This window comes from Crocuta crocuta, unplaced genomic scaffold, assembly GCF_008692635.1.
Source record: "Crocuta crocuta isolate KB4526 unplaced genomic scaffold, BGI_CrCroc_1.0 scaffold674, whole genome shotgun sequence".
NCBI lineage: Eukaryota > Metazoa > Chordata > Mammalia > Carnivora > Hyaenidae > Crocuta > Crocuta crocuta.
This window is the reverse complement of record NW_027527972.1, coordinates 272411-291707: the sequence shown is the minus strand read 5'-3', so window position 1 is coordinate 291707 and position 19297 is coordinate 272411. Positions and strand designations below refer to the sequence as shown.

Here is a 19297-nt window from a genome sequence, read left to right as displayed (position 1 = left end):
TTATTCCACTTACATTTTTAGTTTGAATTACTTTTCTGAGTTTTGACATTTATTTGTTTACTTAATTGTATATATATTTTTTCTTTTTTGTTTTTTCCCCTTAAAATTGAGATGTCACAACCGCCAGAATATATATCCTGGTTTTAGAGGGTATTTTGTTTTGTTTTGTTTTGTTTTCTGTGTTTTTTAAGCTCAGTTTAGCTATATCTAAAGATTTCATAAGTTTTAGTTTATCTAGGTGAAGACACTGTGATTTGAAAGAGAAGGTCATTTCTCTGGAAAGAAAGCCAACTATCTAGCTCTAAAGGTTTAATGGTGTTTAAAACAATTTTAACAACCTCATAAAGAACATTCTAGTACCACTGATCACACTGAAAGATACAGATACATTTTAATGACTCAACAGGGTCCACTTGAAGTTGAAAGCCTGTTCTAAAATTGTAGTAAAAAAGCTAAAAACATCTAAGTAAGCCTTATCGAAAAGCCATGAATAGTTCTCTCTGTGAACGGTAATCATCTGTATCCCTACCCACTAACTCAGGTCATTAAAATGCTTTAAAAAGTGCTTAATATTTTTTTCCTTTGTAGAAATCACTTAACTCTGGTGAATCAGTGTGCTATGGACAAGGCTTCATATTTCTTTTTAGACCTTCACTTACCTTATCGTTATCATCTTTGTTAATGTCCCTGGATTTTTGTAGGACTTCTCCACTGCTCATAGTTGGACAAAATTTTTCTCCAGGAGTCACATCCTATTCCCATGACAATAAGATAAAGTTTAGCCCAGATTTAGCTCTTAATTCCTATTCATTGAAGAATAAGAAAAGTAATCATTTGACCCTATAGTTTTTCAATGTCTAGAGTTTTTAGAGAAGGAAATACCCTAAAATTCGTGCAATTCTCTGGTGCCTCTGAATTTGTCTTTTCAAAGCAGAGTCTTTTCAGATTTTCCTTCCTCAATGAAAAATTGACATGTCAAATAACCATACCCAAATGAGCATCAGAACTAAAGACTGAAAGCTACTTAGAAAGTCAAATTTTCCAAATTAAAGAAAAATCATATATAGTTATTTTACTTCAAATATTTTTTAAGATACTCTTTTTTAAAAAAGGTTTTTATTTATTTTTGAGAGAGAGAGAGAATGAGAGAGAGAGACAGAGTACAAGCTGGGAAGGGGCAGAGAAAGAGGGAGACACAGATTCCGAAGCAGGCTCCAGGCTCTGAGCTGTCAGCACAGAGCCCAACAAGGGGCTTGAACCCACAGACCGTGAGATCATGACCTGAGCCAAAGTCAGACTTATAGTTATTTTACTTCTAAAGTCTAAATGTTTAAGTCATACTTTTTGACTTAGGCAAACTTGATGAAAAGTTTGGAAGGAACAATGTACTCCTTTGTATAAAATAAAGTTGTAAAATACGTGTAAATTATATTTGTAAAATTCGAACCTCTTTGAAAGGTATTGACTTATTTCAGACTTCTTAGTGTTCAAATCCCCACCCTGCCACTTGCTAGCCTTGTTGCTGGGGGCATATCACTTAACCTTTCTGGGCCTCAGCTTCCTCTTCTGGAAGGAAAAATATAGAATATCTATACTGTCTATTCCACTGCATTTTTGTATGGATTGAGTGCAAATTGTCACATGGTAGTCATTCAGTAAATGTGAATTGTCCTTATCATCTATTTCTCCCAGTGCCATTAGTATATATGGGTATGTAGTTAGCTAGAAGAGGAATAGACTTCAGAAGAGGAGAAATTTAGAGTTAGTATACTACTCATCTCTTTACTCCATGATGGTGAGCCAAAAGGCCATCTATTAAATAAGAGGTTGTTCTTCTAGGACTCTATATGTCTGATACAAGTATTTCCCCATTGTTTTGAAGGTTCGTTGGGGTGATAAAGGATCTACCGAAGAAGGCGCGAGGCTAGAGAAAGCCAAAAATGCTGTGGTGAGGATTCCTGAAGAAGTGGAGGAACCTGTCAGGCCTAGACCGCCTCGTCCCAAACCCACATACCAGCCTCCTCAGAACAAGTGGTACACACCGATTAAGGTAATTGTTTACATTTTCTGTGATTTAACTGAGAAACTGTAACCAGAGAAACTGTGACTTCTTCAGCTCCTCCAAGCTCCCAACTGTCTGAAGGAGGACCATAGTACCTCAAGTAGCAGACATTCATTATGCATTCTACTAACTGAATGCTTTCTCAGCAACAAGAACCTACATTTTTATTATTATTTGTTTAATTTAGTAAAGAAATGAGAGTCGAGAATAAGACTTTACCTTTTTCATTTTCATTCTTCATTTATTTAGTATATAGGGATTGAATGCATCCCGTAGGAATTTACATATCATGTTTCCCTTTAGGGTCGTCTTGATGCACTCTGGGCTTTGTTACGGCGGCAGTACGACCGGGTTTCCTTGATGCGGCCTCAGGAAGGAGATGAGGTTTGTACGTGGGGATGTGTTGAGAAAGAGCTGAGTGCTTGGATCAGTATAATGAAGGTAGTGAAATAATGATTAAAAAGAATTTAAAGCCATCATCACACTTGAGGAAGTAATTATTGTCTTACGCAAGTTCCTATTACATAGGGTGCCTAAAAAGTTATTATCTATTATTAGAATATATCTTCGGGGCACCTGGGTGGCTCAGTCGGTTAAGTGTCCGACTTTGGCTCAAGTCATGATCTCCAGATTCTGAGTTTGAGCCCCACATCGGGCTCTGTGCTGACAGCTTGGAGCTTGGAGCCTGTTTCAGATTCTGTGTCTCTCTCACTCTCTGCCCTTCCCTTGCTCATGCTCTGTCTCTCTCTGTCTCAAAAATAAATAAACATTAGAAAAATTTTAAAAAAGAATATATCTACAAGTCAGGGCTCAACACAAGGCCCTTCTCAAATAATACATAAAAATTGGTCTGTTGTACGCATAATTTTGTATGCACACTGGTTGCTTCAGCCTTTGACTTAGATGACACTGCATTCTGAGGTTTTACGAGGTGGGAAGGACAGACTGAGAATTAGTCGCTGGAGCCTTTCTCTACCATTTACCAGCCGTGAGGCCCAGGGAACATAGGTGAACTTCATTCACTTCAACTTTAGAGGACTTCAGGTTCCTTAAGGTTTGATAGGCTTTTGTTTTAAGATGAATAATTGATGAAGCTAATATTTATTTTATAGTGCCAAATTAAGTTATATTTAGTGTTACATATTTTAGCTTGGTGCTTAACATACAAAAACATCTACGTCTTTAAAATTTTACTTCTATGAAATGGGGGTCATTTTAAAGACCTCTGAGCTTAACCGTTAGGAAATCCAGTTTGAAAATTCTCAACAAATCATTTACCCTTTGCTTGGACCATAGGTAGAGTGAAGCAGGTGGTTTATGGAACAGCCTCTTTCATTACCAGACCACTGTAGTTAATAGAAAGTAAGCTCTATTTACTCTTTAATATGCTAGGCTTTCACTTTATATGTTGTTGTTTTAATCTGTTGACGTTTTTACTTTTTTTAAATTTAAGTTTAATTAACTTACAGTGTTATATTCATTTCAGGGGCACAATAGTGTTTCAACAATTCTATACATTAGTCAGGGGTCATCAGAATAAGTGCACTCCTTAATCCCCATCACCTATTTCACCCATCCTCCCACGCACCTCCCCAGACTATAAGTTTGTTCTCTATACTTCAGAGTCTGTTCTTTTGTTAAAATTGTTTTTGTGCATCTTGTTCATTTTCTATTCCTGGGATTAGACATTAGATTACTTGTTTAATAATTTTCACCTGCCAAAGCGTTGGGTATTGTGATGGCACTAAAGCTGTATTGGCTGGCAGAAGCAGACAGCGGCTCTAGCATTCTTGCCAATACTGTATATATTCTTTTCACTCTCATGATTAAAATTTAGATTTGTCTTTCATCCTTCCTACTCATTCTGATTTAATTCAATAGTTTTTGGATGATACATGTGCCTTAATAATGACATCGGGTAATACTGAGCGGTAGGTAGGTACAAACTGTAGCCTTTATCCTTAAGAAGCCCAAAACTTGTCTGGGGAAGAAGACAGCTAGGAAAGAAGTATTTATTCTAGAAGGTGATCTGAGCTATAGTTTAGGTAGTTATCAAGTACTCTTGAGTATACAGAAGAAGAGAGATGAACTCTTTTTTGGAGGAACTTTGGAACGCTTCTTCAAAAATAAAGGCCTTCTATCTTTAAGTAGGAATAGGATTTCAACAGGTGGAGTTAAGTGGAATGAGCTTTTCCAATGGATGAAGCAGCAAGAACAAAGTCACTGAGGCAGCCAAGAACACAGTGATTCATGGATTACTATTCCGGGGGTTGGGGATTGAAACCAGAATGATAGGTTGGGAATAGAAGAGAAAAAAATCTTTAAGATTGGATAAATTGATATATTTGGTGTTTTAAATGATGCATTATACTCATTCATTCATTCAACAAATATTTATCTAGTGCCTAACATATGCCAAGAACTTACTAAATAAGTTTAATATTTTTAAAAAAAATATAGTGCTTGAATATTCTACATGTCCTAGAAGGGTAAGTCATTATTTGTTTTTCCATAATTGAAGAGTAATCTTTCCATTAATTTAACCATGATTTCCTTTGTGTTAGTAATTTGGCTCTTATAGCCCCAAAGCCTTTTATTCTAACTCTTAGGTCAAATTGTTATGAAATTCAGAATTTTTCACATTTCAGGAATCTGATACAGCCCATATATTATATGTTTATGTAAAGCAGCACCTCCTGATTACATGACTTAGACATTTTTGCTACAGAGATATTAGTTACTACAAGTAGATATAGACTATTAATAGTCTTGAATTCAAGTCAGGTATTACTTCCAAATGAATTTTGGTGACACACTCAGCACAAAACTTACAGTTTTCAGAGATTTTGTATTTCAACGTGTATAGACAAAAGACAGTAGGTTTTTATTGTGTGTGATTAAGTCTCCAGTTTTTCCACTAGACACCTATGTATACTCCATCAAAAATATATTATGATTATGTGCTTACTTTGCCTTCCTTCTTTTTTATTTCCCATCTCCCCATCATCAATCAGGTATTTTTTATTTGATATAATTAATTCCAATATAAACTTCCCATCCCACAGGCATACATAACTATTATATAACTATAATCTGTATTTTTCAGAGATTATAGAATTATACACCAAAAAAAGTATTCCAATATTGTATCAGAGTTACCATTCTGTACATTCTTAGGACAACTGAAGAGTCCTGAAATTTTTTTATATGTTTATATTATGTTTAGGAACCCACCATACTGTTTGGTTGCATGGTCTCTAAAATGTTTTCATTCCTTCACTCTTTCCCTCTCCCTTCCTTCCTTCCCTCCCCCCTTCCTTCTTTCCTTCCTTCCTTCCTTTCTTCCTTCCTTCCGGCCATCCGTAAGTCTATGCATTTATCTGTCCGTTCATCCAGCTTCATTTTTCCTATTTGTTTCTTTTTGAACATGTTTATCTCTACTAGGCTTTCACTTTCAAGTTTACTAATTTCTTATACCAGTTTATGCATATTCTTATATGCTGTAGTAATTTTCTTTTTGCTTCTTTTGAATGAATGAAGCCTTTGAGTTATTTTATTCTTACCCTCATGAGCACAGTAAATATTGGTATTGACAAGGCCAACCGTGTGACTCTGTGATATTTGTGCCAAAAAATCTGCACCAATCATAAGACACACGTAATCATAGTACATATTGGGTCAACTTTATAAAAGACTGTACAGTAACTGAAATACTTTTATTTATGTACTTCTTTTGACTTCCAATGTCCTGTCTTGTTCTCTTGGTACCCATGTCCTCTCCCCACCATGCTTACTACTATTCAGATGTGTTCAGTCCATTTCCTTGACTTTGCACATTCTCTCTTGCTTTCTTAACTCCTGGTCAAATAATATTATCCCCAAATGATATTTAATTATTTATATAAAATCATGATTGCATGGCACCATGGCAGAATCTATATGGACATCCCAACATCCCACAAATTTGATTTTAAAACAGAGCAACAGTATTTCTCAAGTTCCAATACCTTTTTACCTTTAGACTATCTTTCATTAGAGAAACTTAAAGTGATTTGCCTCTTAAGAAAATGACCTGCAGGTAGAGAAAGAATAAGGATATGGAGCATATTTTGCACTGCTAATTTTGATGTACATTTGGTAGTATATTAACACGGGATGATTTGCTTTGGTAATGCTTTCTTTATTCATGAGGACTGTGGCTCACCATTACCTTCTTACTTACTATGGCTAGTTAAGCCCTCAAAAATTAAATGGACTGAACTGTGCAATTTTCACCAATTCAGTGTATGTAGACATGGCTTGTGCCCTAGGATTACATGGAGTAGAGACAATTTTAAATTTAGGAGATTAAAATATCCAAGTGGCAGCATCCTTCAGGTCTCTGGCTATCCTTTGTGTTGACTACTCTAAGTAGGCCAGAGTAGAATCATTGAAGGAGAAAAATTAGTCTTGGGTTTGTGTGTGTGTGTGTGTGTGTGTGTGTGTGTGTGTGTGTGTGTGTTTGATAGCTTAAAACCATACTCACCAGTGACTAGGTGCTATAGCATGTGGATGGGTAGAATCCTATCTTCAGCCTTACTCCCCTGAAGCCAATCAGTACTTAATTAAACTAAATTAAACTACTCAGAGTATTCATGAAAGGTTTCATACGTGTGTGTACTGGACACATCTCTATAGTAAAGATAATCATTGTCCTTCCAAACTGTGTATCACTTTTATTTCACAAATATATTTTTCCATTAAATTTTGCCATTAAATAGTAGCGAATTGGTAAGTAGTATTGTATCAGCTTAGATACATTGATTCCCACAAAAACTGTCTGCATATCATATAATGCATTGGAAAAATGTTATTAGCTATTCAAGGACAATCTTTTTAAAAGAAACTGATCAACACATAAACTGGTGAAAAATTTGCAAATAGTTATTGAGCTCATGAAATCTTTTACGTGTTTACTTTTGATTATACTTCTGAGAATTAGTTGTATAATGTCATATGAGGCATGTGTATCTAGGAGGCAATTTGTACATTGTAGAAATTAAGAAGACTTGGAATAATTTTCTAGTCGTTGGAAATGGATAAAGTTTGTTTCATATTGTCAAGGAATTAGCAAGAATGTTTTCTTACTCGTGAATTTTAAAGGAAGTAATAGTCATTCTTAAAAAAAAAAAAGACGAAACAAACTTCCTGCCACTTGAGAGACGATAAACAATTGTTTCTCAGGTTGTGGCTGACGGTTCCAAAATAACAGAACCAATGCCTAGTCAACGGCATGTATCCTACCTTGGAAAACAATCTTGTCATTTATTTATAAATTGTTTACTGCAGATTCTGCCTCTTGAGAGTTTAGTTTAGTAAACAAATCAGCATACGTAGAACTAAACCCGGACTCAGGCACATTTACTCTGCAAGTCCCTTCACGCCGAATTTCAAGCCAAATGTTCTCCTTTAATGGCTCCGCGGCCGCACCGGGCTCATTTGCAGAAGAATTCATCGCTGAATTGAAGTCCTTGATCAAGTAATTGAAGTTCAGGCATAAGGTATCAAAGCGGCGCGAAATCTCTGGCTCCGGCCCTCGCGCCCGCTCCCTTTGCGCGCCGCCAGCTCCTGCGGAGGCGGCGGGGTCCGCGCGCCGCACACAGACCCGGCACCGGCTTTGATTGTGGCTGCAACTCCTCCGAGTCATGAATGTTTCAGAGCGCGGCGCGCGAGGTGAGGGCCGCGCGTCCAGGTGTAAGCTAGCAGGTTGTCGCCGACATCTGTTTGCAGCGGCGGCAGCGGCCTCCCCAGCCCGCAGCGAGCGGCCGCATCGTCCGCGGAGGTAGTTGAGAGCGGCAGAACCATTTTGGTCTCACGCTCGCTGCCTGGAGGCCTGAAACACCAAAGGTAGGAGTGGGGGTGGACACAGCTGCGCTCCCAAACTTGCCTTAGGCACAAATAAAGAGATCTAATGCAGTTTGACTCCGGTGCGGTGGGGAGACGAGGACAGAAAGCCACTTCAGAGACAACTTAACGCTGCAACATCTGCCGCCAAGTTTCCAGGGAGTGACGGGGGACAGCAGGTACAGATTGAAGTCTCCACATAAACAACCTCCATTAAGCCATGGACTCTTTTGAAGGGCCTCCATCAAACATGCTGGAGTCCGCAGCAGGAGTTTGTTTGGTTTTCAAAGCGGCGTTTTGTTTTTGCAATAACAAGGTAATTTATAAATGATGCATTACCACGCGCTCTTCTTTTTTTTATTTGAAAAGTGAGAGTTGGAGAAGCAGAAAGGCAAAGAAAGAAGAAAGCGCGGCCCTAGTTTTGGAGTTGTTCCACAAACCAATTAAATCTCGAAGGAGCTTCTTGGCTGTAATGGAGGTTATGTTAACCTTTAGACCTCAATCCCTCATTCACCAGGAAGCGGACATAGATTTACACGCTGCACTAGAAGAACCCTAGTAATAGTGACACCCATATCGTGCATCCACTGTTCGCTTTCAAGCTTCTGTCATGCGGCTTTTTACTACCTGGGGCGAAATGAAATTCGATTTTTTTTTCAGGTGGATGTAAATTTTTAGTGAAACAAAATTGAGAAAACTCTATTTGCTTTAATTTACGATTTATAAAAGGCTTTATGCCTACAGTTGGATAGTAAAAATAAAATTTTAAGTCAAAAGTGAGAAGTGCATGTTCAAGGGAACAGCTTTCTTTTTGAGAGGTTTTTTCCACTCTACCAGGTAGATTTAGCCAGAAGAAAAATTCGAGAACGTGTATACTTTCCAGTGGGAATATTGCAAAAGCTCATAGTTGTGCACACACTCATATGACGTAATTAGAATCGGTTTGAACATTAGTCTGACAAATAAAGCTCCAGGGTACGGTAGGATAATATTCTATGGTAATGTAAACTGTTGTTTTTAATAAAGTATAGGCTCCCTCACCTGAAGAAATACCTGCAAGGCTACTCTGAGATACAGGAAAGATGCTAACTCAAAGGTATCCTTTGGAGTGGGAACAGCCAAGGAACAATGGCCTGGGGAGAGCCTCTAGACCTTGGCAAAGTTTTCATCCTTCAGTAGTGAAATAAGCAATAGAAATGCTTCGTGAGTTTCCAATTCAGCTAAATTTATTATGTTGTGAAGACTTTTATTAATCGTACAGCTATAATTCTCGTTTTTTGAGATGATTGGTGGTAGCTGCTTTAAAAAACAAAGTCCATTTTGACAGAACCCAATGTCAGTCCTCTGGTTTAAAAAAAAAAATCTACGGGGGGAAAAAGACCCCAAGAACATAGACAGCATAGGCTTATTTAAAAGGCATCAGAGAAACCTGATAACCTCAATGGCAAATGATTAAGGCTTGACCTCTTGTTTATATCTCTAGTTCTAGATTTATGTTCACTCCTCTGCCTGTCCTGCATCTGCATTCTCAAGTTCAAAACAACCTGCCTCGCTGTCTTCAACGGCAGCTTCTTCAATGATCCTAACCTCCTGAGGATCACTGTGAAGTCCATTATGCTTACAAGTCCCCGAGTGCTCAGTGCTATTAAACCACTTCATCTTCAGACTGAATAGCAATTCGGTAGCAGAGATTTTGTGTCACACTGCCTTTAAGTTCCTCATCACATTTGCAAAATGTAAACCACTTGTGGGTGTTTCTGAACAGATTGAAACCTTCACTCAAATGGTTTGATATTTCAAATGTTTTCAGTGCTTGAAAGTATGCTGCTAATGACTGCGTTTTTATACTTAGTTTTTAGGTTCCATTTTAATATTTTGTGTCATATAGCCGGACTTTGCAATAGATTTTAAGAGTTATAAGAAAATCCTTTGTTTTAGCCTGAGTCATTCGGTCCTACTATATACAAAAATACCCCTGGCACTTTCGGATCTTTTCTTTTTTGAATTCTTAACTCAGAGAAAAATATCGAGATATTTTAAAAGTCAAATGATTGCTTACCTTTTATTTTTGTTAAGATCTGAAATTTTATATGATCCTTTAAACTTATTATGATGTGATATCACAGGGAAAGATGACTCAGATTTTTCTACCCTTTGCGTTATCACTAGTATCTTTCATTCTTATTATCTCTTGTCTTAATGTTTCAGGGCATCCTGAAAATTCTTTAAATATTTCGTTTAAATTAATAGAAGTAATTAACTTGGTTTATATAGGTAAATTTTAACTAGAATAACACAAGATAGACCTGCCATGATTGCTATAATCCCACTGAGTAAGTGTATATATGTGTGTGTATGTTTACTATAAATATATATGTGTGTGTACCTATAGAACATATTTTCTCAGTGTGTATGACATCAACAAATGCCTATTTCAGTAGAAAATAACAATTTCATGAAATAGAGTGCTTTTTTTGGATACTATTTCTTAGCTTAAATAAAACTATCTCTTAATTATGTGTATAAGCTGGCAAAAGTGTTGACTCAGTTTGGTTCCCTAAAGTGAAATATAGAATATGTGAAATGTAATCATTTAAATCATCCAAAAAGATTGATTTTTCCAAAAAAAGTATATATACCATCTAGATACTTAATTGGCTTTTTAAGCCCCCAAACCTGGCATAATTTGTATTTAGTGGTCTCATACATATTTTATGTATCAGCTTATAAATACGTTTAGGTAGAGAAATTTCCTGTTTAAAATCGATCAACAAGCTTTGATTATCAAGGGACAAAAATTATTACATTAGCGTGAATACCCTCCTCTCAAATCAATGTGCTTATTTTAGATATAAACTTTTTTTTCCCCATCATCATAGGGTTTGGCACACTAAAACCATACTTTAAAAATACCAAGAGTTAATATCGGTTGTCTAGGGCTAAATACATTATTTTCTTAGTCTTAATATACAGCATTGCTATAGAACATCTTGAGGACATCAATTAAATCATCTAGCTGGGGGCAGAAGTGTCAGCACAGGTATAATTTTTAACTTTATTTTTTTTTACTATTTTGAGTACTTCAGGTATGGCCTTTTAATAATTTTAATTACAGAAGATTAAATATATTTAAGTAAATCATCTTATAATCCCTAGTGATTTACAAAAATCTATATTATTCTGCATATATTAAATATTCAATTTCCAATTTAGAGCTCAAAGGACCCAGTCCAAGGGGTGAGGGGGGGAAGTGCATTATTTTTGTAGATAGTTTATTATTTTACCAAAGCACATTACGATGGTGCCTTTGTGTCTACCAGACCCTCACTTATAAGTTTAGTTTAAGGAAAGCTTCATAACTCAGTTCAGGAAATTGGCTTGAGTAGGAAGCTTTTATTGCTCCCTTATTCTTAAAAATGAATTTATACTCACACATTATTCAAATATATACTTTTAACAAATGTCTTTTCTTGCTAAATATCTTTAATTTTTATTTCTAAATAAAACACTCGGATTTTTATAACATACGTTTTAATCTCCAACTAAGTCCTTTTTGAATTTGCTTCACATAATCTCTATACTTTCCATTAATTCTGCCCTGAATCAAATCACACAACATCTAACACTTGAGAAACTTAAAACTTACATAATTTTGAAGTATAAAATAAGTGATTTCCTTTTCAAACTTTGCAAGAAATTGGGTTTAAGAATACCAGTAGGCATTCATTTGTTTACCATTTTATGACTTTGGAATAAAAATTAACTCTTTTATTTCAAAGGGCTATGAGAAATGTCTTGTTTATCGTTCTTTTTGCGTTTTCTTTTTTTAATTTGAGGTTGGAATCGTTTTTACAGACTTGTTCCCATTTCAAAGCAATTGTACTCTCATATCTTTCTCCTTAGAGAGCTCTTTTCACTTTGAGAATGTGGAAAAAAGGAATGCATCTAATTTCCTAAACTTTAGATTCCCATAATGTTTTGTAGTAAGTAGGATAGTGTACTGAAAATAATATATATTCAATCTATATTTTACAATCATCCAGTACTAAGCACGTTTTTGTTTGGGATCAAAAATTAGAGATTTCAAACATTTTTTTTTCTTAAATCAAGCACTGTTTCCTGCTTATGATAAATCCTTCTATGAAAGCCATTTCCTGACACTAATGATATCTTAACAAAGAGTTTATTATTAATTCAATAAATTTTATTCAAATAGCATTAAGATCTCCCCTAATGAGAATTGGCTATACACAGACAGGAATATATGGTTTTGCAATTATACATCCTGATAATCATATTATATATCAAATCATATCTTATTTGCCCAACAAAGTAAATGTATAAAAACTATTTCGCTGAAGAATTCAAATAGGACATTTTTATATATAGCATACAGATAAAAGCTCTAGACTTAAAGAGTGTTTACTCTCTGATTTCTTCCTCTACATCTTTGTTTCTCTGTCTTCTCCTTCCTCCTAACTTTGCTTAGTTCCTCAGGTTTAACTCTTGGTCTCTTGCTATTCTCACATCTCACTCTTCTCGAGATCACATGGACTTGCACTGCTTTGCTATCATTGTTAAGTACATCATTTTTAGACAATTCCATCCTCTCCCCTAAATTCTACTTGCACACCTCTGAGAACTTCTATGAATTTCCTCTTGGAATTCTCTTGTCACCATACCATCTGTGCTCACCCAGACTTCTACTGTATTCTCTATGTATGGCTTTCCAGTCGTAGTTACCGTATAACATTTTAGCCTGTTAATCTCTCTGCCTGTAACCTGATGTATTGAAGCAGAGACCCATCCGACTTCATAATTCCCACCAATGCAGTGAGCACAGTCAAGACTTTAACTTTCTCGTTCTGGATGGGAGGTCCCGTGCCAACAAATCACAGGATTGCACTATAATGTGCACAAGATACTGAGCAGAACTGTGTGTCTTAATGTCTCCTAGTTCTATTATAATTGATTAAAAATAAAAATGAGCTATTGAGGAATATATGCATTAGACTCTAGTGATTCTTAAGAGGCACATAATTTTGACTTTGTACAATTTAAAAGCTTTTGTTATCACGTCTTATTTTAGGTTCATGATTTTTCCCCTGAGTCTATGGGACTACAGCAATTAAAACACAGAGCAGTTATGAAATTTGATAAATTTGAATTATTTCTTATAAAATATAACTGGGGATGCTGATACATAAAAATGTTATTTATATGGAGCTAAGATTGATCATTTTGGATGATGATTAACTTTTATAATTCAATCTATTAAACATTTTCTGAGTTATAAAAGCACGACACACTCATTTTCTTTTAGGTGGAATTCTGAATAGATGAAGGCTTATAATTTTTATTAATTATCTTTATCAAGATGTTTATTATTTTGTTGCTTGCAGTTGCATTCTGCTTATTTTTTTCTAAAACAGATTTAATCTTCGTTTCATATTTCATCCAAGAAGAGTTTTCAGTGATTGGAATTCTTGTGAGATCTGTGTTTGTCCCAGTGAAATCATACATTAATGTCAATCTCTTCCATAATCATCTCTCTGCAGGGCTGTATGTGGCTTCTGCTAGCTCTGAGCGCCTTGTTGGTTCAGTTGATAGAAATGCTGGCTCTTCCCAGCAAACAGAAGAGGGCTGCTGATTGAATTCAGTTCCTACTCTCCAGAAGAGGTGTGATGGCTTTATCCATCCTCTGAATCCAGATTTATGAACTAGTCCTATGCTCTTACCTAGATTAGTTCCTTTTCCATTAACTGCTTAAAGTTGGGCAGCTGTCTGAGCTGTTGGTTGTAAATTTGCTAATGTGTACTTCGTTAATCTCAGATACAAAAGGCAACAGATGACGGGAACAAAGTTTTAGGACCTTGGGATTCCACAGTCTGAAATGAGCTTGGAATGGTCGCAGGAATGAGAAACTGGAGAGGTAGGAAGGACTGTTACATTGAGGAAAAGTGAATGACTTCTGTCATTAGTCTTAATTAATTGCCAAGAGTTTTAAATCTGAGTTATTAATACTGAAGTTAAGCCCTTAATACACTGTTCTTGCTTTGGCATCAGATGCTCTTTTATGAGATAAGAGGTTAGGAGAGAAAGGAGAAGAGAGAGGGAGAGTGAGGGATAGAGACTTACATAAATATTTTCATTTACATCTTTCAAACATTTCCCTGGGTTAATATTCAGGCCTTCACCTTTTGACAGTTACTGTAGGGCAGCCAGGAATTATAGACAAGTAACAATAAATCCAGATAAAATCCCTAGGTATAGCATCAGCAGTAAATCTGAATAATATTACTTTCCTGGTTACCAGCATACAAAATACTTCACTGAAGAGGACATGTCAGATTATGGGCTAAAATTGAAAGAGGGAGGATCAGGAGCAGAAAGAGGAAAAGAAGGGAAGAAAGAGGAAAAAGGAATGAACACTGGGGAAGAAAGAGGATTCCTCTGAAGCACATGCAGGCAAAAGGGGATTCAGTTGTTTATTTATTAAATAATAAGCTACAGATTCTGTGTTTGTAAGGCTGCCCGCTCCACTGTAGTGCAGTTTGGAGTGAAATTGACCCTCGAAATGACTAAACCGTCTTCTTAAAATCTCTCCCTGTGGCTGTTCCATTCATGTTTCTTAGGTTAATCTCCCTTCACGATTCAATCTATGTTATTATTCTGTGATACTTTTCAATGTGAAATCACAGCAGACTATATTCATTATGAGTATTTTGGCTATGAAAAACGGCTGGCAATTCAGTCTCAAAATTTAAGAACATAATTTCAGTATTATGTTTCATGTTCTCCATGCATTTGGACAAAATAAAAAAAAGTCTGTAATGAAAATATGTGACACGCTAAATCCATTTAGTTTCTACACGTATTTCTTATTTCTGATAACTGTGAACTCAGTTTCAGTAGAAAGTTGTAATCAGTGGCTTGAATATTATTGTCTGCAAATTTGAAATCCCAGATTTGGCTGTGAAACATATATTTACTCTTTGCATCAGCGTTTCCTTTCTTTTATGTTAGCTTTGAATATAAATAGGGAAAAACATGAAAGTGAAATAGTATTTATTTTATGTATTCAGCTATTTATGTTGTACAGAGTAACTAATTATTGGAGAGACAAGCAAAAATCTGCAGGTGTCAAGAGTTTAGATTTTAATTTATAGTTAGTGGGGAGCCAGTGAAGGATTGTAGCTGGGCAGTAACGTAAATAAAATTAAACTGGGCTCTTGGAAGTTTCTCAAATAAATTTGTGACAGGACTAGAGATAATTTGTGTTTTCCCGTATAGCTTGGCCTTGCTTTCAATGTTTTTGTCTTTGGATATAATCTTTCATCATGAGTCACAAAAAAAGAATTGTATAAAAGTTTTGATATAGAAGGTCTGGTGGATTGTCAAGTGGTCATGTGGTTTCTTCGATAAAGTAACACTTTTCTAGTAGGAATTCTATCTGTTGTTGTTGCTGTTGTTGTTCTATGGTGGATATCAACTTAGGTTTATTAGCTACAAAAAAAGAGATTCATGGCTTCAGATATTTTTCTTGATATTAACAAGGCTCAAGCTTGTAATATTGATATTCATAAATGCATGTGTGTGCTCATGCGTACGTATGCATATACATGTGGGGTGTTTGTGTGTCTAATGGGAGTGACAGTGCTTTATACTTGTTGAGGGTGCTCTTAATTTCAGGAAGGAGGAAATCTTTCATAGAAAAGGTTCAAAACTCAAATTAGCTAACCATCATTGATTGACTGCCTACTCTGTCTTATGTATGTTCTGTATATTAAACTCTTCACAGTGAAAGAGTTAGGTGTCATATTATTCCCATATTACAGATGAAGAATATGTGACTCAGAAATACTTAGTGAATTTCCCAAGGTTACATTGCTGAAAAGTAACAGAACTTAGATTCAAACCCAAGTTTTGTTTATTTCTGGCTCAGTGAGCAACTCCACTATGCCATGCTGTCATTTTACCATGCAGTACTTCATTTTTCTCCCTCCTCAGTCAACAACAGCCTGAATTAAGACTATTATACATGTAAGAAAGTACTTCTAAAATTTCAGTTTTGAATCTGATTCTTCTGGTATGGAAATTATTGATATTGTACTGATGTCCATATCGATAAGTTGTTTTGGAATATATACAGAATGCATACATATTCTATTACTATATATAATATGACATACATTTAATTTTGCATACATTTGTAAATAGAAGATAACGTTTAGAAGTGGCAATAAATTCCATAGAAGGTTAAAAAACTGCATCCGTAAATAAAAGATAATATTTAGAATTGGCAACACAGTCTACAGAAAGTTAATAAGGATCTTTTTTGCATCATAATGGAGCTTAGAAGTTGTGTAATTCCTCCCCTTTCTATGCAGAAACTTCCCCTCCATTTCAGTTCTATGCCCCAGAAGGTAGAACATGTTCAGAGGAACAAGAAGAACGAAATAGCTGTGTATTCCAGGAATAGCTGTGTTCTCGGCTGGCACAAGAGTGTCAGAATTGGGGAAGTAAGTTATGAGAAGAAAGCAGAATTACAGAAGTGCCGAAGTGCTTGGTGATGTATTGGCCATATCACTGCACTGGGAGTCCAGAGCCCTGTATCTCTACACTGCTGTCAATTAGCTTGAAACCCTGCATAAATTTCCTCCTCTCTCTGGTCCTCAGTTTTCTCATTTATGTATAGAGAAATAAATGATCTCAAGGATGCCTTCGAATTCTTACTGTCTGGTCTTTTTATCTAATTCCAACCAAGCCAGCTGTCTGAAGACAGCACTTTTCCTGTAATTTTCACTGGGGTATCCCCAGGACATGGCGCATCGCCTCTCAGACAGTAGGCTTTAATAATAATAGTTGATGAATGAAAGTTTGTGTAAGTAGAAAGTTTGGTCTACTTTTTATAAACCTGTTTAAAGTAATTTATACTTTTTTATAGTTAGACATTTTGTAAGCCCATCAATGATTTAATAATACATAGAAACAACCTGAAACTAATATAATACTGTATATCAACTACACTGGAATTAAAATTTAAAAACGATAACACATATAAACATTTTACAAGGTATTGTAAGATTTAAAGAATAGCATATATTTCTCGCAATATTCTGAAACATGTCTGAATAACTATAACAGTACTATGATTCCAGATCCCTAATAGATATTTTGGTACTATTATGTTTTAAATAAATTGAAAATAACTGCATATGGAAGAAATTAGAAAGAATACAGATTTAAGGGAGCAGTGTATTTAAATTTTATGCCAGTTTTCTGTCTTTCTAAGACTAGTCTATTACTGCTTTTCTTCTTTCAAAATAAAAAAGAAGATGTTAATGTGTGATATTGGATTATCTCCATTGTCATTTTGATATGTTGCAGTTTGCTGCCTTGTGTCACAACTGCAAAGTAATTTCAACACAAAGTTTCTTTTATTTAATGCCATTATAAGTAGTGAAATACTAATATGTTTCTGTCATTAAATATATATAGCTACATGGAACCCTTCTCCCATTGGGTCACTCTGAAATTGATTTTCCAATTTGAGTTATCAGTAGTGGACAAATGTTAACTGAAAATCAATCATTTTGATTTAAACTAACCAAATACACTCCTTTTATTAAGTGGTCTTTTCCCCTAACTGGATGACAAATAACACTTTTGGTAACCTCTTAGCCTTTGAATGCTCTTAACATAAACCTCTTAGGACAATGGTTTGATCATAGTTTTATTCTTATAGTAGAATTATCTTACTCTTGATCAGTTAGATAAAAATGTATTTTAGATATTCTTTACATATTGAAAAATACTGAGTTAATATTAGCCTCAAATTCTTAGATCTTTAATATTTCAAATATATATCAGAAATATTTCATTAAGGGTGCACCTGGGTGTCTCAGTCGGTTAAATGTCCGACTTTAGCTCAGATCATGATCTTGCAGTTCAGGAGTTCAAGCCCCGTGTTGGGCTCTGTGCTGACAGCTCAGAGCCTGGAGCCTGCTTCAGATTTCTGTGTCTCCCTCTTTCTGTCTCTGTCCCTCTCCTGCTCATGCTCTGTCTCTCTGTCTCTCAAAAATGAAATCACATTGAAAAAATATTTTATTAAGAATACAATGTGGATATAAATAGCAACATGTTGTTGGGAATTATAAAGATAAAGGAAGCTGTGGAAAGAGCAACATTTAGTAACATACTATACTTTTTTTTTTCTGGATCATAGAGCATATGGTAGTTCTGTTTTTAATATTTTGAGAAACATCTGTACTGTTTTCCACAGACTATGCCTATTTATTTGCTTATTTATTATTATTTTTTAAATTGAAGTTTAGTTGAGATATAATGTTCTCTCAGTTTCAGGTGTACAGCATGGTGATTTGATCAGCCCATATGCCATGCTCTGGTCACCACAAGTACAGCCACCATCTGTCACTATACAACACCATTACAGTGCCACTGATTATGTTCCTTATGCTGTGCCCTCTATCCCCATGACTTTAAAATAGGCAAAGATAGGGGCACCTGGGTGGTTCAGCCCCTTAAGCATCTGACTTTGGCTCAGGTCATGATCTCACGGTTTGTGGGTTTAGGCCCTGCATCAGGCTCTGTGCTAGCATCTCAGAGCCTGGAGCCTGCTTTAGATTCTATGTCTCCCTCTCTCTTTTGCCCCTCCTCTGCTTACACTCACTCTCTCTATCTCTCAGAAATAAAATAAACATTGAAAAAAAAAAAACAGGCAAAGATAAAAAGTCAGGAAATACCCCAATGTGACATATATCTTAACTAATTATAGTGATGTTGGGACAGTGTCAGAATCTAAAACTGTGATGGCCAACATTGAAAGTCAAAACTTGAAGAATAGACTTAACTAAACAAAAAATTGTTCAAGAATTTGGTTCTTTGGAAGGCAGCACACCTCACCAATCATTATTAACATCATCATTAATAACAAAATCCAGCTTTATTTATAGAGAAGCAGCTATGTGCCAGGTGCTATACAAGTGACATATATGTTGCTCTAATTTTCAAAACAACTCACTGCAAAGTACATTTATCCCCATTTTATAGATAAGAAAACTGAGGCCTAGAAAGTTCAGGTAATTTGCCAGAGTCATACAGGTAGGTGGTGAGTGAGTGATATTAACTTTCTTTGAACTTTAAGTACATTATTAGAGGAATCAGTTTGCCAATTAAATTCTCCTTTAACTTATGTGTTAAATTTAATTGGCCAATTATACAGAAAATGCACCACAGTTTAAAATTCAGTGTTTTAGTTGTAATTTATAGGCTCATGCGTTGAATTGGGAAAATTATACCCATGAAATTAAGTTGAAAAGGCCAACAGAG

General features: G+C 35.6%; 1 protein-coding gene across 2 annotated transcripts in view; it reads left to right on the top strand.

The window, feature by feature from the left end:
* The window catches only part of ANTXR2 (ANTXR cell adhesion molecule 2), a 148052-nt gene that overhangs the window by 88973 nt on the left and 39782 nt on the right, over positions 1-19297 (top strand). For both annotated transcript variants that reach the window (XM_077752814.1, XM_077752813.1), the window contains 2 exons: positions 1883-2050; positions 2366-2446. In XM_077752814.1, coding sequence (XP_077608940.1) covers positions 1883-2050; positions 2366-2446 — 249 coding nt within the window. The remainder of the gene's footprint in view (positions 1-1882; positions 2051-2365; positions 2447-19297) is intronic.